Source organism: Dama dama, chromosome 29, assembly GCF_033118175.1.
Source record: "Dama dama isolate Ldn47 chromosome 29, ASM3311817v1, whole genome shotgun sequence".
NCBI classification, from domain to species: Eukaryota; Metazoa; Chordata; class Mammalia; order Artiodactyla; family Cervidae; genus Dama; species Dama dama.
The window spans coordinates 19,128,266-19,152,641 of record NC_083709.1 but is presented as its reverse complement, the minus strand read 5'-3'; the positions used below and the strand labels follow the sequence as shown (position 1 = coordinate 19,152,641).

Genomic DNA, 24,376 nt, shown 5'->3' with positions numbered 1-24,376 from the left:
GAAAGGCTTTCTTATCTCTCCTTGCTATTATTTGGATCTCTGCATTCAAATGGGTATATCATTCCTTTTCTCCTTTTCTTTTGCTTCTCCTCTTTTCTCAGCTATTTGTAAAGCCTCCTCAGACAACCATTTTGCATTTTTGTATTTCTTTTTCTTGGGTATGGTTTTAATTATTGCCTCCTGTACAGTGTTTCAAACCTCTGTGTATAGTTCTTCAGGCACTCTTGTCTACCAGATCTAATCCCTTGAATTTATTCATTACTTCCCCTGTATAATCATAAGGGATCTGATTTATGTCATACTTGAATGGTCTAGTAGTTTTCCATACTTCCTTCAGTTTAAGTCTGCATTTGGCAATAAGGAGTTCATGATCTGAGTCACAGTCAGCTCCCAGTCTTGTTTTTGCTGACTGTATAGAGCTGCTCCATCTTCGGCTGCAAAGAACATAATCAGTCTGATTTCGGTGTTGACCATCTGGTGATGTCCATGTGTAGAGTCTTGTCTTGTGTTGTTGGATGAGGGTGTTTGCTGTGACCAGTGTGTTCTCTTGGCAACACTCTGTTAGCCTTTGCCCTGCTTCATTCTGTACTCCAGGGCCAAACCTACCTGTTACTTCAGGTATGTCTGTACTTCTTAGTTTTGTGTTCCAGTCCCCTGTGATGACAAGGACATCTTTTTAAAAATTCTTTATGGATTTTTTGTAGTAGGAAATTTTCAACTCTTATGTCTACCTTTTAAAGTTTCTCCTCTTTGTTAAGAATACTTAAAAGACATACCGTCTTCTAAATTTTGTTGTAGAATGTGTCTCTGAGTTTTATAGATGTGTGTTTATTGCACCTGGAATTTTAATTTTATATATAATTTAAGATAAAGATCTAATTTTTTGCCCGATGATAAGTTATCATAGCTTGTTGAAATGGCTTGTCGTGTTTTCTTGTATGTTCTGAAATCACTGAGTTCTTTTTCTCTTCACTCAGCTGTGTGTCTGTTCCCACGCTGGTGTCGTGTTGGTTTGCGTAGTGTCTTTTGTGTGTATTCTGTTGTCCGGCCGGTGAAGTCCACTTCTGGTCTTCTCCTTTTGTTTCATTTTCTTGGAGGTTCTTGGACTTCTTTTTTTTCTAATTTTAAGTCCCTATTTTTAAACTTTAATTGTAGGGGGAGCCTTTTTCTCAATACAGCTATTTATAAGTGTTAGAAAAATGTTACTAGTATGATTGATGTATTTTTTTTTTCCTGTTTTTCTAGGTGTCTCCTGCTAAACTAGGGGAAATTTTTTTTTAATTAATTTAAAGTGTTGTGTCACACTTCTTAACAAAAAACTTCAACTTTTTTTTTTACTAGAGTAGCTTACATTTTTTAGGTATTCATTTAGATCATTAGCAAAAAGGTATATATTTCTCTTTCATTCCAGTATTTATTCCAGTTAATTCATTCCTATGTCTTATTAGTTTGCTATAATCTTCAAGTTAGTGTTGAATTACAAAGGGTTCAGTGAGCTCCTGCTCTTAATTCCTATTTTTATTAATTTGATTTATTTAACTGAGCAATAACATTCATATGGTTAAAATGATACAGTTCTCTGAGAACAGTCCCCTTCCCACCCTTTTCTGAATCTGTCCAGTTCTCACCCTGTGCTTACACTTACCACCATTACTGGATCTCTTCCACAGATCAGATTTCTCTATGTGGAAAAACACACACATATATATAATATATATTTATTGCGTGTCCTATGTAGCAGAACACTAAAACCATTTCAAATAAAATAAAGATTTTGATTTCTTTGATCCAAAGATTATCTAGTTCATCTTGCAGTTTATAAGTAAAAATATTTTTGCACATTTTTCTTAGTTTTTTATATTATGTGTCTCGTTTGAGGTAACTGAGAAAATACACTCTCTGAATTCTTGCATATTTGCAGTGTTTTTCTTATATAAAAATGTAAGCTTTGTTGGTACAGAATTCTCTCAGTCATCTGTGATTGTTATTCAGCTCTTTCTCTTTTAAGTATAGTAGATGAGAAGTCCAATAAGTAGGTGATTTCTTTTTATCTTTTATAGCTTACTTTTTATAGCTAGGTGCTTAAATGTGATCCAGCATCCATAAACTTTTATCCCTGATACCTTTTAATATGTGTTTTCTTTTATTATAACACTCTTCTTTTTTCAGTACTAAAGCATACATAATATAAAACTTACCATTTTAACAATTTTAAAGCAAACAGTTCATGACACTAAGTACCATAAACATTGTTGTACAACCATCACTGTCATCCATCTCCAGAACTTTTTCTCATCTTCCCAAACTAAAACTGCACCATTAAACACTAACTCCTCCTTCCCCAGCCCCCCTTAAGAACCATTCTACTCTCTGCCTCTGAGTTTGAAGACTGAATATCTTGTAAAAGTGGAATTAGACAGTGTTTGACCTTTCGTGGCTGGCTTCTTTCACTTAGTATAATGCCTTTGGGGTTCATCGATGTTAGCATGTCAGGATTTCCTTCTTTTTTAAGGCAGAATGATATTCCCTTATGCAGAATGATATGCATGTATCACACTTTGCTTAGCCATTCATCCGTTGATAGATATTTGTTTCCACCTTTTGGCTTTTGTGACTATGCTACTATGAACTTGGGTGTCCAAATATATTTTTGAGTCCCTGCTTTCACTTCTGCGTATATACTTGGAATTGAAGTTGCAGATCTTCTGATAATTCTATATTTAAATTTTTAAAGAAACCACCATACTATTTTACATAGCAGTACCCCCATTTTACATTTTTCATCAGAACACACAAAGGTTTTATTTTATCCACATCTGTGCCAATACTTGTTATTTTCTGTTTTTTCAAAAATTATAGCCATTCTAATGATGTGATTTTAATACACAGTTTTAATCTGTCAATTTAAAAAATCTGTCTCTTATGCCAGGAACGCTCTATGTTATTGAACCTGCGAGCAGAGAGCTCACAGCAACTTGCTTGATCTTCTGTCCTTTGAATGCTTTATTTTTATGTATTACTTCAAGTCCATTTATGTCTGGAATATAAATGACATAAATTCAGTGAGTTGCACTTATACAGGTCTGTATCAGTGTCTTAATCTGTTTCCTCATCTGTGAAATGAAGGTCTTTGGTGATTTATCCCCTAGGTTGTCTAATTCAATTGTGGTGGTATTCTCATATTTATAGAATTAAGATCAGAAATACTGCAAGGCATTTATGAGCCCTCCATAGACTGTGGAATTCTTCCCTTTCTACCTGTCTGTTCCTCATACATACATGTTAAAGGCCAACAAGACAGGTCTACTTAGTCCCTAAACATCCTTCATTAAAACATTAAACATCCTTCATTAAAAACAAAAAAAAAACATCCTTTTTTAAACTGTTTCCTCTTCCTGATTTTTTCTTCCACTGATTCTCACCTCCCTTCCCACTTTGATTTGGTGGAAGTCTTATTCTACACTTCAAATAACAGCTGAGATCTCACTTAAAGAAGTCTTCCCAGTTTTCTGTAACCAATTAATTTCTGAATTGCTGTGCTCATAAATCTTGTATTGTTAGTCTTATTACTTAAGGCCTTTTATTGGATGTGTGTGTGTGTGTGTGTATATGAAATTTTTATTTTACTCCCCACCCCCGCCATAGTTTAATAAGCTCTTACACTGCTGGGACCATATCTTACTCACGTTATGACCTTGTTTCTATTTCAGGGCTAGTATTAAGTATATTTTAACTAAATTTGAGCAGGAGTGAAAAAATATATACATATAGACCAATAATCAGTGTTGTGGCTTGTTGTTGGTGTTTTGTCTAGGAAATGCAATCAACAGTACTTTTAGGAGGTTTTCTTGTGTTTTATATCTGCCATGTAGGACCAGTATTTCTCACGTCAGCAAGAATATTAACTACAGCAGGAACTTCATTAAAGCTACAGTTTAGAATATGCAAATGTGAAAGGTTTCTAACTTTACTGTGTACATTTCACATATATCGTTAATCACTGTTAGACACTTTGGTCTTGCTTAATATAATTTAGTGCTGAATGTGTATTTTAATGTGATAGTTTTTGACATCAACATTTTTGGCTTTCATCTAATTTTTAGTATTAACTTGGAGTTAATGGAAATAGTTCCCTGTATATATTGTGGTTTGAAACTGCTAATAAGTGCAGTCAGTAATACATGATCTTTAGCCCCTAAACTGTGAATAGTAGATTTCATTTTTTGTTAAGATCTGTGTCTGAATTGAACCGGGTCACAGCGTCTGAACGCTGAATAAAGCAGTAGAATGCTAATCAGAAGATAGAAATACTGAACTTGCTCCATTATTAACTTAAGCCTGTTCAAGAATGGACATCGTTATTGGTGTCTTTTTGAAGTTAGTAGTAAAAGCCCCTGCTACTTGATAGTTTGTGAAGTACTTCATCACCACCATTTTTAAAATGTTTTAAGTTCTTGTAGCTTTTTGAAGTAGTTACCTATTACCTCTGTTTTATGATGTGAATTGATACTCAAAGAAATTAAGTCACTGTAAGATTTGGCTAGCAGTAAAATAAATAATGGGCTTCCCTGGGGGCTCAGTGGTAAATCGCAGTGCCAATGCAGGAGATGTCGGTTTGATCCCTGGGTCAGGAAGATCACCTAGAGAAGGAAATGACAACCCACTCCAGTATTCTTGCTTGGGAAATCACATGGGTAGAGGAGCCTGGCGGGCTACAGTACGTGGGGTCACAAAGAGTCGGATGTGACTTAGCGACTGAACAACAACAAAATAAATAATAAACTTGGAACTACACCCCAGGTTTTACCCCCAGTTAAGACTATTAGCTTCAGTCATGCTGTGGTATGTTTTTTGTTTATAGGATTGTACGTAAGTGCACTGGAGTTATTATCAACAAGTTGTTCTGAATGTCACTATATTGTGTGTATATATATATTCCATTTCATGTTTAAATCTGTTTCCTTGGGTGGTATCTGGTAACAGATAAAGATAAACTTCAGGGATGATTTTCATTTTTCCAAGTGAGTAATTTGAAAGCTTTAAAAAGTATTTTTCTGTTTTTAAAATGTTCCTTCAAACAAATGTTTTATTTGAAAAATAAAAAGTAATTTTTAAAAACCTGATTATCTGATGTTAACTGTTAATCCTTAAATTATATAATTAAAATTTTTATTCAGTATTTAATTTAAAGGTATTTGTGAATTTTCTGTCTTTTTTCCTACAGAATGATAAATAACGCTGATCATCTCTAGCAAGGATATTGATTCACCTCATGTAAAGTATGCTCAGTTCCTTTCCAGTAGTGTGAGTATCTAGTTCTTCTCTTAATTTTTATCTTCTCTATTGTTTTAATAAAGTTAAGAAATCATTATATTATAGTACAAAAAGGATAGCAGGCAATTGTAGAGTTGAAATAATTTTTTCATAGTTATGTGGTAAGGAATGAGTTTTCAGATCTGTATCACCTTTGTCTTTTACCATTTCTGTTTTCAACTTTGAAGTCTAACATAGATTTTTCAGTTGAACATAAAATTACTTATAATTTTAAACTGCTTAATAGCCTAGAAATTTGTGAAACAGATGGCTAGTATTAAATTCCTTGTGACAAGCAGGATATTGGTAGAATGTTACTTTAGTGCTGCCCTTTGTGTGCAAACTCATAAGCACGAATAACCATTTTCTTTACCTGCTGGGGATAATAAGCCTAGTTAAGCCTATTAGCTAATGCAGTTGGTAGCCTTTCTTTGGAGTCTGGTAAAAAATACAAATTGGATGGTGGTATTGGGAGTTTTTTGTGCTAGGGTATCAGCTGTAACCACTAGTTCATATTAAATAGGCCTCTGAACAAAAGTATTCCGGGAATTTCAGATATTAGAGAAGATAAAGCACCTATTAGCTCAGTAAGTGCATCTTTAACGTAAGTATTTTTTTTTTAAATTCGGTTCAGTCTACATTTCAATTAAATTCCTTCTGTTTTGGTTGTCAGTTCTGTAATCCACTAAGCAGAATAATGATAGATTTTCCTTGTTACTGAGATTTTTTGTTAAACATTTTTCTTCTCTTGTTGATTTTATAGTATATCAGAAAGTCTCTGGAATAGACCAGGTGGTGTGAACTGTGGCCTGAGATGCTGCTAAGCAGCTGTGTACTTGGGAAAGGGATGATACTCTGTTGCTTTGGGCCTAATTTTCCCTGTTTTAAAAAGTACAGTTTATTTGTTAATGGCTCTTCTCCATAGCCATTAGAATGTAAACATTGTGAAGCTTTTTTTTTTTTGCCTTATTTGTGCCTTGTTGCATTCTTTTTACTTTGTATGTAGTCTGACACACAGAGGTTATTCAGTAAATGTTGTTGTTTAGTCCCTAAATCATGTCTGACTCTTTGCAACACCATGGACTGTAGTCCACCAGGCCCCTCTTTCCATGGGATTATCCTGGCAAGAATACTGGAGTGGCTTACCATTCCTTCTCCAGGGAATCTTCCCGACCCAGGGATCGAACCTGCGTCTTCTATATAGGCAGGCGGATTCTTTACCATTGAGCCACTGGGGAAATCTCAGTAAATGTTAATTGAATTATTTTTGTCTAAATGGTCTCCTATTCTCTGATTCCACACCTAATTTATATCTCCCTCTACAGACTTTCATGTTTTTACTTGGATTTTATTTTCCCCATTGTATATAGATGGTTGTTATTTAAAAATCTCAACCTTAATTTGTGGTAATTTAAGAACTATTAAAGTATAATTATAAGTTGAATATAATATTATTTTTCTCAATATCAATATATTTTGAAAACATTTTTATGCTCTTACCTATAGTGATAGCCTTTGTTCTGTCAGTTCTCCCATTGGTTTGAGTTACAGAATCACTTTTCCATATTGTAAGCTCAGTCCCCAGCAAATCTTCATTTCTTACTTACTCTTGTCATTTTCTTACTTTAAAACTGCCATTCCTTTGATGGTAATAATAGTTGTGAGAGTAACGTGCCATAAATAGTATGAAGAGCCTTTAGTATGTCTTTCGTTGGTTAATATTATGATTGACTCTATAATGTGTTAAATCATCATGGAATAAATACCATGAATGCCAAAACTAATATATGACTGTACCATATTTTGCCTAGTCATTCTAGATAACAAGATAAAAACAGCAAAATCCAGCTCAAGAAAATACTGTTATCCAATAAAATCTTATTTGCTGTTGATGCTTTACAAGTAAGGTGGTCGTGTCATTTTTGCACATATGATTTCAAGATAGGCATTTGTGAATGCTTTAACCTTCTTTCCTCTACATGATTCTAGGATTTAGTTAAAGTTTGTTCTGAACCTCAAGACTTATTCAAGAAGGGTTTACATATACAGGTAGAGATAAAATTAATTGTAAAAAGGGTTTACTATTGTGGTCTTAATAGTATGGTATTTTAGAATGTCACTTTGTGAACTGAGCCATAATTCCTGAATTTAATTGTTCTTTTATGCTTTAAACATTGTCTGTGTTATTACAGTGTCGAAATTCTCCTCACATCATTTTCAATTATTGTTGGCCTGAGTCTGCATTCAGATGAGTAATTTAAAGTGAAAGATGTTCCTTATCCTGTGAACAGTTCTTGTGTTATATAGGAAAATTAATTCAGCTTTTACATGTTATCTTTTTCTGTTGTAAAAGAATTGCTGGTATCATGGACTTAGATGACCTTTCTAGGTCATTATTGCCATAATCTCATGATGATGTGCTTAAACTAGGTGAACTGTAAGAAATAAAATTTGAAAATGACAGGATGTGTGCCTTTGTTTATGTTAATGTACGTTGGAATATTGTTCTCAGTATCTAAGCGAGCCTCTAATCTTGGCATTTTCTCAATAAAATATCGTGCCCTCAGTGTCACATGTATGATTCGATCCCGCTTATTACCCCACCCTGCTCTAGGGCAGTCATACAGTTTGCTCTAGCGATTGTAGATCTTTTTATTTTAGGTATGTCTTTGTATTAGGGACCTCTCTTGGTGCAGGGCACATACATCTAATTTAAACAAAGTGAAGCATAAAGGGAAGTCTGTGTGAAGTTAAACTGCTTCCCTGTTGGCTCAGATGGTAAAGAGTCTGCCTTCAATGCAGAAGGCCTGGGTTCAATCCCTGGGTCAGGAAGATCCCCTGGAGAAGGGGATGGCCATCCATTACAGTATTCTTGCTTGGAGAATCCCATGGACAGAGGAGCCTGGTAGGCTACAGTCCATGGGATCGCAGAGAGTTGGACATGACTGACTAACACTTTCACTTTCATGCTGTTACATGACAATATAAGAAGAAGAGCAGGGATGTAGTAGGGTCTTAGGAATGACTAGAACAACGAATGTGAATACTGTAGAGTTTTCTGCTTTGCCCTGCATTTCTTATTATGCCTGCCTTATTTTCCTACAAACTAGCTCCTTCTACATGGTGAGGAATATACCAGACTAACATCTTCTTGCAGCTGACCACAGTTATAGTGACTGTCCATCTTCCTGCTACTCTAACCTCAATATTTTGAGAAGAGCAAGGCTGTTTCCTTGTGTGCCTACACTATTGGCCAGAAGGTAGGGCATTTTGAGTGGCAGGGCTTACCTGGTGGCTTGTATGGTAAAGATTTGCCTGCAATGCAGGAGACCCAGGTTCAATCCCTGGGTCGGGAAGATTCCTTGGAGAAGGGAACGGGAACAACTCCATTATTCTTGCCTGGAGAATTCCATGGACAGAGGAACCTGGCAGGCTGTAATCCATGGGGTCGCAAAGAGTTGGACATGACTTAGCTACTAACACTTCCACTTTTCACTTTCATCCTTTCCAAGAACATGTGGTTGGAAACAGACATTCTGGGCAGACAAAATAATAGGTGCCTTCTTTTGTCTTCTTTTAAGACTTTTGAATTAACCACTCTTAAAATGGGCTTCCGTAGGGAATTCCCTGGTGGTCCAGCCTTTAGGACTCCACACTTCCACTGCAGAGGGCGTGAGTTTGATCCCTGATCAGGGAACCAAGGTCCCACAAACTATGCAGCATGGGAAAAAATAAAGTGGTTCCCATAGTCCGTGACTCTGAAATGACATAAATACATTGTTTTAGATACTGTGGAATCTTTAGTTCTGGTCGGTCTAATATAAGCTTTATAGTGGATACTTTTCAGTTAACAGATTAAATTCACGCAATTCATTTTAGTTGTATACTAATATACAGAGTGCTGCCCCATACAGAGAGAGGTTTGAAGAGTTACATATAGAATACTATTAGCTCTGATATAAATGGGATAGGAAAATATGGTTGATTTTTTCTGTCTGCAAAATAAAACAATCCTTGAAATCTCATGTATAAGATAAGGTCTGTTTATGATGTATTTTGAAAGCATGAAGACTAAAGTTAGCAGTGAACAACTCCATTTTCAAGAGAAAAGAATATATAGAAACCTGAATTTACCAAATCAGTAAGTTAAAGGGTAAATTATTTTGATTACTAAGGGGATTTGGCAGCTACTTTTAAAAAGAACTTTCTGGGATTAAGAACTAATATGTTACTAAACACTAGAAAGGACCAAGGGCTGAGGGTTAAGATAAAACTGTAGTGTCAAGTGTCTCTTATAAGCCATTCAGAAAATGTTTACACAGCTTTTTCAACAAATTTTGAATATAATATGCCTACCGAAAAATGTACAAATCAGTAGTGTACAACTTGGTAAATGTTCACATGTTATGCACCTATATAACGTAACTAGCATGAAACAAAACATTACCAATACTGCATATTATTTTAATAGTAGAGCATTTGTGTTAAGCAAGGTATACTCTTCTGTTGACATTAGTCAGGAGAAAAAATAAATGAATTACTCTGGTTGAAAGTTTTGTTTTTTTCTCTCTCACCCAACTAGTCAGTGATATATTATAGGTTGGGGATGGGGGGAGGGCAGATATATGAAGCTGACAAGGAAGTTAGTAGAGTAGTACAACTGTAATAGGCAGAGCTTTAGAATAGCTAGTAATTGGCATTCCAAGCGTATGAAATAGAATGGCTAAAGAAACCTGTGGTATATTCCTACGATAAAGTACTCTTCAGCAATAAGAAAACATAAACTGCTGATACCTACAACATCATAGATGAGTCTCAAAAACTTTATACTGAAAGAAGCCTTACACAAAAGAGTACATAGACATTCCATTTGTATGAGGTTCTGGAACAGAAAAAATTAACCTCTGTCATGAGAAAAAATCTGAGCAGCGGTCGCCTCTGAGGAGAGAGAATGGGGACTGACCAGGAAGGAGCACTAGGGAACTTCCTGGCGTGAGGGTAGTATTCTGTATCTTCCCAGGGATTTAATTTCACAGGTGGATGTACTTCTCAGAACTCAAAGAATGGTGAATGTAAGATTTGCATATTTTATTTTATGTAAATTTTACTTCAATAGAAAAAAATACCTGAACAAATACTGAGCTCTAGCTAATGATCTACATGTGGAAGGATTTAAGGAGAGGTGTACAGATGTCTGTAGCTGATTTTGAAATGCATCAAAAAATGAAATGAATAGAGGGATGGGTGCCTAGAGCATGGATAGATTATGTGGTAAAGCAAGTAAAATACTAATGGTAAAATCTCGATGATTAGTGTATAGGCATTCACTGTCAGCTTTTTTTTCACCTTTTCTATGGGTTTAAAATTTTTCATTATAAAATCTTGGAGGAAGAAAACAATCGGGAAAGAATGTAATAATCATGAAGACAGGATTTTTATGATGAATAGCTTGTCACAAATGAAGATTGGAAGAGAGCAAAAGAAAATGTGAATAGGCAGAAGGCAGACAGTGTGGCCCATGGGGACAAACAACCTGCAACATATTTTAGGCCCATAGAACGTCTGTTTTTATTTTTAATGAGCTGATCTCTAAAACTAGAATGACTTCACATAAAAATTATAGATTTCTGCTTGCTTTTTTAAAAAAGGACTTGGAAGACAAAACAGTCACTCCAAAGGTAGATACAGATTTGTGTGGAGTTTTCATATGTATGATAAAGTTGGTGTTTCAGACCAGAGAGGAAGAGATGTACTACTCAATAAAGCATATTGGACAAGTGAACTATCCTTTTGGGGAAAAATAAAGCTCAAATCCTTTGATACTCATTAAGTAAATACAAATTCTATATGGACTAAAGATTTTAAATATAAAAAAAAAAAAGCTGTTACTAGAACCCCTAGTCCCTCAGTGGAGTGGTTTTGTCTAAGTGGTTTAAACTGGAAACTTAAAAAAGGGCAAAAGTCTGTGTCCCATATCATTTGATTCCTATAATTTCTGCCATATATGCATGCTTTTGGAGTCAGTAAGATCTAGGTTTAAATCTTTTTTCCTTTGTCTTAATGAGACTTTTTCCAAGATACAAACCATTGTGAGCTTTAGTTTCCTCAACAGTCAGTCAGTGCAGTACTAAAAAAAAAAAAATTACTATTCAGTGTTGTTGTGAGGAACTGAGCTTGTATGACATGAAACTCTTGCCCAGTGCTGACCTAGAGTGAATATTCAGTAAATTTTTATAGAGGGATAAGTGTGTGTGTATGTTAGTCACTTAGTCATGTCCGACTCTATGTGACCCCATGGACTGTAGCCCACCAAGCTCCTCTGTCCATGGAATTCTCCAGCCGAGAATACTGGAGTAGGTTGCCATTCCCTTCTCCAAGGGATCTTCCTGACCCAGGGATCGAACCCAGGTCTCCTGCATTGCAGACAGACTCTCTACCCTCGGAGCCACCAGGAAAGCCTCTTATGGAGGGATAGAGAAACTGATTTCCAAGAGCTTAGAACTGACTTAGAGTAGAAGTTTACCTGGAAAGGATGAGAAGGTTCTTTGACATTTATTTTCATCAGCAAACACTGAGAGCCTGCTGCATGCCATGCAACCTATTTGCACTAGAACCATAAAAATAGAAGAAACTCCCACTTAAAAGAATCTTTAGTATGAAAGTCAAGTTTTGTAAGAAAGGAATTCGAATGGTGAGAATGTTTATGGTATTTGACAATTCCCTTAAACTTAATATTGTCATTGACTCTGAGGCATTTTCTGGTGCACTACAGTACCTTGTGTTAGTTAAAGGAAGCATGATGTGGAAGCAGTTTCCTATGAAAAATGAATAGTTCATTGTGGACACAACCACTCAAGATCCATTTCTTGAGATAACTATATAGAGAGAATACGTTACAGAAATGAAATACTCATGAAATTGCAAAGTGGTGGGTGAAATGGTGCTTATAAGTTTTTTTGTGTGCCCCTCTCATGTTTCCATTTAAATATTTTTGCTAGTTGTAAGTTACTTACTTGGGCTAAGCTTATCAAATTGTTTTTGTCTATGCCAAATAAAAATTACAGAATTCCTAGGTCAGTTTTGCCTATAAAACAAAATATTACCCTTAATCATGTCTTAGTCATTTTCAGTAAAGACATTGATAGAGAAATATTTTGTCTGTGTTCATTCTCAATACATTAATGATACATTCTTTGGTAGATATTATAAATAAAGGGACTATTTTATTTTATTTTTTTTAGTTTGCTGGAAACCATGTCTCACTATACAGATGAACCCAGATTTACCATAGAGCAGATAGATCTGCTCCAGCGCCTCCGGCGTACTGGAATGACTAAACATGAAATTCTCCATGCCTTGGAAACTCTGGACCGCCTTGATCAAGAGCATAGCGACAAGTTTGGAAGAAGGTCCAGCTATGGAGGAAGTTCGTATGGGAATAGTACCAACAATGTTCCAGCTTCTTCCTCTACAGCTACAGCTTCCACGCAGACCCAGCATTCGGGCATGTCCCCGTCACCTAGCAATAGTTACGACACCTCCCCACAGCCTTGTACTACCAATCAGAACGGGAGGGAGAATAACGAGCGATTATCCACGTCCAATGGGAAGATGTCACCAACTCGCTACCATGCCAACAGCATGGGTCAGAGGTCATACAGTTTTGAAGCCTCAGAAGAGGACCTAGATGTAGATGATAAAGTGGAGGAATTAATGAGGTTAGTTTCTTTCTTATTTAGAGTCCTCCAAATATCTATGTGCTTAGACTGATTTTGAGTAATAAAGCTATATTTCAGCTCTTTCCCTATGAGAACTTCCCCTTAGGTGATAAAGAAAAAAATTAAAATTTTTATGTTTTTAATTCAAAAATTTTTTTCTCTACCTAAGTTCTTTCTCTTTGCTGCTTTATAAGTCTTTTCCATTCTGCTATCTAAGCAAAGGTTAGCCTTCTCTGGCTCTAATTTCTAACATCTAAATTTTATGAGTTGCTAACAAATACGCTGTAAGCCTTAAATGCATTGTAAGTACTTTCTCTGAGAGGTAGGGTGTTTTTGTAATAATATGTGTACTCTTTAATTTTTCCCTCCAACATGCCAATTGACAAACTAATTTTGAGCATCTATTATTTAAAAAGCAGTGTTCTTAAGAAAAAATAGGCATGGTTTCTATTCCTAAGAAACTGAAGTTCTGATTTTCGCAGTAGATACTGTACACACACGCACACACACAAATTTAATGTCATCTATTACAAGATAAGTGTAAGCACCTTGAGTGTGAAACCCTGAAGAAGTCCAGTTTCAACAGAGGTAATTAAAGAGCTTCACCCTGAAGCTGAGACACTTTGAGGGCAGCACTGCTGTGCTTCCCATTCTTGGGTCTCCAGGATCTAGAACTGTCCTTGGAACATGTTAAGGGCTTATTATGTCAAGTGAATAAATGAATTTGAGCTAAACGTTAAAGGATAGCTTCTGTTTTGAAATATAGGAAGTTTGTTTAAAGTTAAGGTAGAAAAGGCAAGACATGTTTAGTCTTCTAAGAACTGCAGATTGGCTATATATGGTAATAAGAATAGTATATTGGGGGGGCAGTACAGGTTTGGGGGAGATTTGAATTCCATGTACGTGATTTTATGTTTAACATGGTAGAAATTAAAGGACTTTTTAGAGGTCTGTAGGAAAGAGATAAAAGCATTATTTTCGGTAGATTAGCACTGCTGTTGTAGGGAGGAGACCCTGCAGATAGATTCGTTGTGGTTTATATGAAAGAAACTGTAGCAGGAATATGTCAGAAGTAAAATTTTAACCTATAATTATGAGTTGTAGTTCTTCTATAAGACTGTAGGAGTTTAAGATAGTATAATGGTGACTTAATATTGCCATCTGAAAGGTCTGTAGTACCACAAAGGTAAAATAATCTTTTGAACAAACTGTCCTGAATTTACATTTAGGGTGGAACTGCCATATAGGGAATCCTGGGCTAAATAGACTGTTGTATCTAGATTCCAATGTAATTACTGTAATGAATGGTTTCATAGAGCACCTACAGGACCTGTTATTTAAGCTTTGTAAAACTTAAAAGTATAAAACTTCAGTGTGGCTTTTCATTCATTTTCCTTGCTTAAACAGCTGGCCGAAGTTTATGTGTTCATTTTGAATTTAACATCTACATCACTGTCAAGATTGAGAGAGGATCATTTGGGCAAATGGAAGTTACTTTAATAGTTAACATGTAACAAGGTTAGTTTTTAATTATCCTAAGCAGAGTGGGTGTCAACAATAAACTTTGTTAGGATGCTAGCCTTGTTGCTGTCCTTGTTGCTGTAGTTAATCAGTCTTAGTGAACTTTAAAAGCATTAGTTAATTCCCAGATGTGTTTTAGACTAATGGGAAGTTTGGGGAAAGTTTATTTTTAACAAAAGTCTCTGGAAGATTGTCCAGAGTCTGAAACTTGAGTATAATGGTCTAAAAGCTTGACAATAGGGTTTGTGGTTAAATCCAGCAAGTACACACATTCAAGTTTCATCATTAGATATATGTGTGTGTGTGTTTGTAATTGTTAGCAATACTTAATTTACATACCGCCCCTTGTTGCATAGGTGGGATATTTTATGACTTCTTTCTTAGAACTGCTCCTGTGCTGTCCTCTGATCATCTAGCGGTCTCATTGATCCTTCCGGCGCTCTGCGGTCCTCTGCCATTGCACCCTCACCCACACCTTCACTCTTCCTTTGTGCCCATCTCCCATTTTTCTCAAGTTTACAAATAATCACAGCCCTCAGGTTTGAGGGAGAAGTTTATTGCATGACTGTTTCACTTTTAATTATCACAACCATGCTATATGTGAGGTAGAACAGAGATATTAAGATACACAAAAATAACTTGACCCAAGAAAACTTAAGTGGCAGAGCTCAATTCTAACCCATGTCTTTATTACCAGTGTGTCTGTCACTGGTATCTGTTACCTCTGTAAATACATTTTTCATGTGTGTAGATTTAAGTAAAATTTTAGGAATGATCATTAATATAACTCAAGACAAAGTGTGAAAGCCTTAATGTACTTATCCTCCACTCTCCCAACAAGTGATATTTGTCACTTCAAGTCAGTCCCTTGGGTAGCTGAATGAATTTTTATTTGGTCGAATGTTAGAGAATGAGTTTTGAGCAGTGAATCTTTCTGAGTACTCTGTGCCCACATAGGCCTCCGTTCCCCTTTGCCCGCTCCACACTCTGATGATACAGAGGGTTGTACTCCAGGTAGGGAGAATGGATACCTGAATGCCTTCCTGCTTCCTTTCCTACACATGTCACATGTAATTCACTCTCACGGTCACGTTAGCCAGCCTCCAGGGCACTCAACTGTAAGATTTAGCTTTCAGATCTCATAATCCATTGAGTCCACAAACTGAACTCCTAAAAATTTTAAAGTATACAAGAGAGGATTTTTTTTAATTTGATTAATTTGAAAGAAAGTAACTGCTACTTTGTCCATTTTTGGATTGATCAGGGTTTTGAAAAAATCAAAGGGAAACTAGAATGTGGATTCTCAGCAAATTGTTTAGTATAACATTTTAGGAAGGACTTTAAAACCAAGAGCTAGGATAAAGACATTTTACATGTTAATATTTTTAAAATGCATCTATTAGTATATATGTTTATATATAGGTGTATATGTATATCTGCTAATAGTGTATATCTATTAAAGTGTATTATCCTACTGTGTATGTATAAAATAACAATTGAAATCAGGCTTATCAGAATTAATTTGTCATATAAAAGATGTTATTCCTGACTACCCACATACTAAATTTCATGAGTGTTTAGTATTTTATCTAGGATTCTGAGACATTATTCTGAGTTGGTTATCTATATGCCTAATAGATTATTTACTTGTGTAGGTAGGGATTTATGTTCTATAGGACATAGTATTCAGTTACCATGTTGTTTGTACATACAGAGTAGGTTTTGTTTTAACATTATCTTGTAAGCTTCTAAATTATGCTTTATCTCCATGAGTAGAAATTAAAGGGAGCAGCTTCCTATTCATGTGTGAAAGAATTTGTGTGTAGTTATGTTTTTCCAGCAGTGAAATACTCTGTATTGGTAGGTATTGCTCCACCTCTGAAAGTCTTGAGATAGATGACTACCTTTAAGAGGTCTTAAAGAATGTGTAGTGTATATCAACTAAGAGAATTTGGAAGATCCTAAAACATGCAACTTTTAAACATTCAGTCTTTAATAGCCTGTGTCCCAGAAAAGAAGGCATTACCATTTTGAGCTAGTATACATAACTCTCTTCCATTCTGTTTTGGGAAGCTTAAACATATTTAACATTAGGAATTTAGAGCTCTTTTTAATAAATTATTTACATCAGGTTTTCCATTTTACAACCTTTTATCTTTAACTACAGATTTGTTCATTTATGGAGCAAATTAAGCTCTAAATATGCAAACTCCATAATGAATAAGACAAAATCTTTGTGCTCAGGGACTTTGCTAGTAGAGATAAGACCAGATCAGGAACAACTGTAATACAGAATCACATGTAATATATTGGTATGTATACTTGAAATGGTTAAAGTTAGCTATTAGAGGAAACTATCATTTTTAGCTCTGAGGATCAGCGAGAACTCTGATTAGATGGTGATTATTATTTTAAGATGTCTTTTAAAAAGGGTGCCTTCATGAAGAGGCATTACTGAGTGTATCTAAGTGATTAGATCGAAGTAGAGTGGTAGCTTATCTTAGAAGTAAACTATGGAATCAAAGAAAGATCAGCCTACACGTCACTTGAACTCCATAAAACTGGAGGAGTAGAAATCATGAGGAGAGTGAGAACTTGTAAGGGTGGAAAAGTGGATACATTGTTTTTAAAGATGTCAAATTTTAGACAGAGGAAGTAAGGCGCAAGAGATGAGACAAATTTGGAGTAAATGAAGGAATTTTCACACCAAGAAATCAGTGATTTCACAGGATATGATGTGGACGTTAGGAGTGGCAGGTCGTTTGTTAAAGAAGGTGGAAAGAATGAGGGAGAATATGTGAAAGCTTAGAGAACAAATTTAACCCAGTAGGGTGGAAGTTTTTGAAATAACCTAAGAGAACTGAACACAGTGAAAGTTAAATGCTGTTACTATTTTGGAAATACCTAGTGAAACCAACTAAATGACAAAACACTTGCATCTAAAATGACTTTATAGAAATCTTTTCATGGTGCCTTAAAATATCCAATACAGATGTTAACTTCAATCTTACGTACTTATACTAGATCACTTGTTTCTTTTTTTTCCTTGAGTTCTCTCTGGCATATTATAAAATGATAGTCATTGTTTTATATAATGCTTTTACAGTTTCAAAAAGTCTTACACTGAAGAATTTTCAAATTTTATATATTATGTACACACATTTGATACTAATTTTCATTTAATTTTAATTTCAGTGCTTGGAGAAAAATCTTTAAAGCCTTGTGATGGGGTAGGGGACATGTTACTGTTCTTATTTTACCAGATGATGAAACCAACATTATTAAATGACTTGCCCAAGCACACCCTTTATCTTCTAAGTTTTGTTTTTCTTCAGTTTGAAAAAGCTTCTTTCTGGTAAAGCAGTTGAGTAAAGAGGTTTTTGTTTTTAGTTTTTTAAACTCATTATGGATATTTAGAAACTTCCCACATATCTAAAAATAGAATCTCTGAGAGGGTTAAGTGAACTTCTGCTCCTTTGCAGACTTTTTGGGGTTCCTTCTGTCTTGCTGCAGTGCTTGGTAATATCATACTGCAGGGCTGTGAATAATTCACAAACTGGATGTGCCCTCTTGGAATAATTGAGTGTTATCTCCTCCTTATAACTTAGTCTCTACTTGAGGAGAAATTGATTTTAAATAAATTGATTTAGATTCCAACTTAAATCAGTAGTCAAGAAAATAGCATTTCAGCATTTTCCCCAAAAAGCACATTTTTATTTAACCTTACTAGATACCCTCTTAAATTCAGTTTTCATTTCCCTAGAAGGACATTCTATACATTGGAATGCAATGCTTTACTTAAATTTTTTCAGCTTAATTTTGCATCTGTATGAGAAACCAAATAATTTGGTTGTTCTATTTACATAAACCGATTGAAATAGATACTGCTGAAGTTTATCTCTTGCTCTACTGACTGTTGTTGGATATTTAAGAGCCAGATGGTAATGTAGATGGGTATTTTGACCTTTAAATGTATTGTGTCCTTTTCTTTCAGATACATAATTTCAAAATACGAATGCATATTTTTCAAAGAAATGTTTCCAGTATAAATAAGCATTTTGGAAGGAATTTGGCCAATATCTAGATCAGTATGAGAAGCTTTAAGTACTGGATTAGGCTGCTGATTCTTTATTTTCTTCCTCTGGGAATCTTTTTGATTAGGATTTCCAACCAATGGATGAAGAGTAGACTGTGGAGCTCCAGATTGGAAGCTGTCCCTACCATCACTTCTCTGCTCTTTTCCAGAATTCCAGAAAGGGAACATGAAATTCACCAACAGAACACTTAGTTCCTCCTCAGCAAAGGACTGCCAATCTGCTCGAGTAAATCACTGCTGATTCTTTGGGAACAGGATACTTTACTTTTCTCATTCCAGATAATCTGTAGAGAGACTTGAGCTCCAGTTAGGAGTTTGTGATTCACAAAGCAATTTATAAGGATTTCACGGTCTCTTTGTCTGAGATCAGGAGTCCACAGAGTTTTTCTGTAAAGAGTTAGATGGAAAACATTTTATACTTTGTGGTCAAGAGGCAAAATCGAGGACATGATATAGATACTTACAAGAGAGAAAGCAAATGATCACAAATTTTTATTTGCAAAATTCAATATAGAATAATAATTGATCATCAAATACCATCTTTAAGATACAGGCCTATAGAGAATAATAGAATTTTTCAGTGAGGAGGGGATAATATTTTGCCCGATTCATGTTCAAAGTTAGTGTTCCCTGTCATCAAATTGATTGCAAATGTTCATCTGTGGAAACTACTCTTAGCTCACAGGTTATATGAAAACAGATGGGAGGCCAAACTTATTCTATGGGCCATAGTTTGCTGATCACCTGCATTAGACCATAAGTTACCACTATTTAGTTACTTTTGAGCTTGAACAAAAAATCCATTTGTGTGATTCTTTTGAACATTCAAAGGGAAATTGATTAGTTTTAAGGCTTTAGGTATAATTTTCGCTGAAGTATTATCTTTGTCCTGGTAGAGAAACCGTCTTCCCATTCATTGTCATTCTAGTGAATGTCTAGTCTTTTTGAGAATTTCTTGAACTTTTAAATAAGTAAAAATTTATAAGAGTCTTAGTGGAGGAAAAATTAGGTCTATGATATGTAATGTCAAGGACATAGAATATAGTATAAAGTATTAAATATCTTGTGTATTACATGTATTAGGACATTAATGCGTCCTTTATACTAAAATTTTATATTCAGCCCACCCTGCCTAAAATTTTTTTGGTTTGTAAGGACAAAGAAGGCAAATTAAAAGGCAAAAAAGCGCCTTAAAATGGCCAGCATTTTAGCAGTCGTGAGAATGATGATTTCCGTTCCTTTGACAAAGGTTTTCAAATGAACTAAACATGATTTATGCAGTTGCATAGTTAACATGCAAAACCACAGTCTACTCACAACTGATTTTTGTTGTTGTTGTTGCTGCTTTTTATTTTTCTAGGATTTCTGTCTGTATAAGATACATTCATTCCCCAGTAATGAAAATTTGCATATACCATATGGCAGCTTGTTCCTAATGTGAATTATACACAGCATGCGATTAACCATCTCTGGTATGAGACTTACACCTACTGTGGCATTCACTAAAGCGTCTGTCTGATGGTGTGCTGTTTTAGGACTTGAATATTTGGTGTTTCTTGGTTTGTTTTAATTTCATATTTTCCCACAAGCTTGGTCTGTTTTACCTTTATTTTTGTGTCCTTTCTTTCTGTGTTCTCCCCACCTCTCTGCTTCACCTTTCTTAGCAAAGATGAGGATTTCTACCTTCAACATACATTGTTGGTCTTGTCTTCTGTTTTTGTTAGGAGGGACAGCAGTGTGATAAAAGAGGAAATCAAAGCCTTTCTTGCCAATCGGAGGATTTCCCAAGCAGTTGTTGCACAGGTAACAGGTAAGAGCTGAAGAGCCCTTTATTCTGGAATCTTGTCTAGTCTCTGCCTTCTAGTGCAGATGTTGGAATATTGCTTGCATTTCTGCATTGCAGTGCAGATCTGTCAACTTAGGCATAATAATGTATGCCTGTGATTTAAAACCCATTGTCTCCGATATCTTGGAACTTCTCCAGTGATTTTTTTTTTTTATCTTGTGCTAGTAAATTTTATAGCATTTGTAATAAAGCACAAAATTCCCTATTTTATGACTAAAAAGGATTCTCTGGTTTTCTTGTAATTGTGACAGAGCTTATGACACATGCACATCCAACTGCTTTCTACATTTCATATTTTTAAAAGCTTTACAGTCCTCCAAATCTACTTTATTTTACCAATTAAAAAAAAGATTCATGGGAGTGAAGGAAGTTGTGTTTTTTAACCACTTTTCCATATGTGAAAGAAAATGTATATTCTCAAACCATTACTGAGAAGATAAGAATGACCAGTGTCTTCTCCTTATTTTTTTATACCCCATCCCATTACTCAGCCAACAGCAGCCCCATCCTGAGTATGTGGTGTATATGTGTCATTCTCTATTCAGATTGCATTTTTTATGAAGTTCTTAAATTTGGGGGTAGCATGTCTTTTCTTTGTTGGTCTGTAGTCTTCTTTTCTCGGATATCAGTAATTTCTAAGAGCTTAGTAAAATCAGCTATGTCTTAGTCATGAGAGGAACCAGAAACTCTTTCAACTACATACATGTTGTAGTTGATATATTGTTGTGTGTTGTATATTAACAGATACAGAAATTAATTTGTTCCTCCCCTTCTTTTTTTTTAACATTCCAGTAGCAACTCTGCGACTTTGGCCTTTTTAGCCTTTGCACCTCAGTTTCTTCTGTTAATACATTGAAATAGTTGAATCTGGTCTTCAACAACACCTTCCAATTTTAAGATGTTATTTCTGTTCTCTAGACTTTGATACATTTTCCTCAAACGTTACTGACCATTTGGTTAAAAATGAAACTTGAGATTTTGGAAGTCTTAAATTTCACCCCAGGAATCTAAGGTCACCCAGTCTTAATATGTGTGTAACATATTATACTAGTAAAGTATTTTTATAAATGATACTTCTGTTCATGGTTTAAAAAAAAAGTTAAAGGCATGTCCCTTCCTCTAGAACTATTTATGAATCTAATTTTTGTAGTCTTCAGTTGTTTTTCAATAGGGTGCTTAAAATGTTACTTTTATCTTCAGGGATTAAGGTGTGGTGCTAAGGGCATTGTAAGGGCAGGTTAGGTGGGTTTTACCAAAACCCACTGATGTGCACTGTGAAAAGATCAGTTGTCTCTCAGGACTTTTAATTCAGCCCCCAAGATTAGACGCAATAGTATCTTCTAGTTTGCCAGCCTGAAAAAGAGAAAAAAGACAAAACTATAGTGTTATAAGCAGCATGATAAAGTTGATTTTGCCCAAGTGGAAATATTTCTGAATATCTTGAATACCCTGAATCTTGAATCATCTTGGACCTTTAAAATAGTGTCTTTTGAAACCCATCAGATGTTGATGCAAATTATAATACAGTACCTCTAAAAGGAATTTCTTAGACATATCTGAGGCATTAGCTATACCATACATCAAATACTGCCTTTTTCGAAAGATATTTTAGCATCTTGCTATTCAAAATATAGTCCATGGGATAGCAGTATTGGGGAATTCTTAGAAATGTACCACCCTAAATCTACTAACGGAGAAGGCAATGGCAACCCACTCCAGTACTCTTGCCTGGAAAATTCTGTGGACGGAGGAGCCTGGTGGGCTGCAGTCCATGGGGTCTGCATGTCCGACTCACAAAGAGTCGGACACAACTGAGCGACTTCAATTTCACTTTTCACTTCCACACATTGGAGAAGGAAATGGCAACCCACTCCAGTGTTCTTGCCTGAAGAATCCTAAGTACAGCGGAGCTTAGAGGGCTGCCGTCTATCGGGTCACACAGAGTCGGACATGACTGACACAGCTTAGCAGTAGCAGCAGCAAACCTACTGAATCAGAGTTTACATTTTAACCAGATCGCCAGGTGATTTGCGATGAGAAGTAGTATTCTAGGAAACTAGTGAGCTTTCCTGATATTAACTGCCATGGATTCGCATTGTCTAGCATTGTCTCAGTCAGTGGCAGTCGTCATGATGCCATCTCTTGTTTTTGAAAGCAAGAGTTGAAATTTTTCCATGTGTTATCTGTTAGAACACGTGGACTTTTGCCACTGTAATCATAGGATTTGGTACCATTAAAAACTTCTTCCCCTCATTTCTGCCTCACCCCAAGTTGTTCTTTCTCCTCTTCATTCCTAGTCAAAACTTGGGTTCATTCATATATCTTTGGTTCTCCATTGTATGGAAAATGAAGTTCTTTATAATCTACTCCAGCCTGCTGTTTATAGCCATCTTGTTTTCAGCATCCTTGCTAGCTGGATTCAGCTACTTGCCACTTCTGTCTCTGTTCACCAGGATGCTCACTAGTCACTGACTGTGCCTGGCTTGCCTTCATCTGTTCACCCTGGTCTTCACAATTCCTGCTAATCAGTGTTGTTGTTGCTGAGTGATGTCTGACTCTTTGTGACCCCATAGGCTATCTCCCGCCAGGCTCCTCTGTCTCTGGGATTTCCCAGGCAAGAATAATGGAGTGCTTTTCCATTTCCTTCTCCAGAGGATCTTCCCAACCCAGGGATTGAACTGGAGTCTCTTGCATTGGCAGGCGGATTCTTTACCACTGAACCACCAGGGAACCTTTTATCAACATTACTTCTGTTACTATCCTCATTCTGACTTCTCTGATCACTGCAGCCCATGTAGACCTCTCTTTTTTGCCTGAAATTAACACTTAGTTTACCACCCTGAGAGGTTAAACTTCATTTCAGTTCTGCATTTTAGAGTAGTAGTCTTTAAAAGCAGAGATCTTCTTATACATTCTCAAAGAGTCTAGCATTGCACATACTCTCTGAAGATCTCACGTTTCCCTAGAAAAGGAGTACTAGTGAAGCTAACAAAGGTATACATGTGAAAATTTATCCAGTGTGACTTTCTCCAGTGATGTCTCCCCTCTGGAAATACTTATTTGCTCAACAAACGCAGCAGCATGAATTTCTTCCCTTAAGGGATTTGCATTTTTCTTTTATCTGCTTTAATTCAATTGTTTATGTTAGGCAGGGGATTGAGGATGATTTATAACCAGATTGGTTCATTGTCCCTTTGGTCTGCTTACTGAATTCGTGTATTTCTCTTGTATATCTGTGTCACATTTCCACCCAGCCTGTCTAACCATCCAACTAAACTCAGGAGCAATGCTTTTCATTCCAGAAGAGAGATCCAGCTAGAGAATAGTGAGTTAGTGAGAACTAGTGTAAAGCTTAGCCCTCATAACTGACACAGCGAAGATAAAGAAGCCAAAGTTAGGAAGGCTTCTAGGCACTTGGGGCTCACTCACTGGGGCACCTGATTAGAATACTGGCACATTTTTCTGCCTGTTTAACAAATTAGTCAAATGTATCTTAGAAGACTAGCTACCTGATGAAATCTCCCCCAACGTAAAAGATATGGTGCCCTGGAATCTGTCCTAGATTGGAGTCTGTTAAAGTCAGTTAAGTTTAACTCCAGTATGTGACATAATGAAATAAATCAGCCTTGGGTAAAAATGAGAACGAGTGGTGCATAACAAAAGGAAATGCTAAATAAAAATGTGTAGTGAGGTGCAAAATTACCACACATGTGCTTGTTCCAGAAACAAAATACAGAGGCTTCTTTTTATAGATTTGGAGGATTTCTATAATAAGATAAACAAGAAGTTCATGGGTGGGGTCTGTATAAATAATATCCTACTGATAGGAAAAATGACAGTATAAACAGGATATAATAACAGTGCCTGCTGAATTTCCCAGCA

General features: G+C 35.8%; 1 protein-coding gene across 9 annotated transcripts in view; it reads left to right on the top strand.

Moving 5' to 3' along the window:
- The window catches only part of HMBOX1 (homeobox containing 1), a 214,433-nt gene that overhangs the window by 77,606 nt on the left and 112,451 nt on the right, over positions 1-24,376 (top strand). For all 9 annotated transcript variants that reach the window (XM_061132691.1, XM_061132687.1, XM_061132690.1 and 6 more), the window contains exons 2-4: positions 5,225-5,304; positions 12,555-13,031; positions 20,373-20,458. In XM_061132691.1, coding sequence (XP_060988674.1) covers positions 5,282-5,304; positions 12,555-13,031; positions 20,373-20,458 — 586 coding nt within the window. In that variant the 5' untranslated portion in view covers positions 5,225-5,281. The remainder of the gene's footprint in view (positions 1-5,224; positions 5,305-12,554; positions 13,032-20,372; positions 20,459-24,376) is intronic.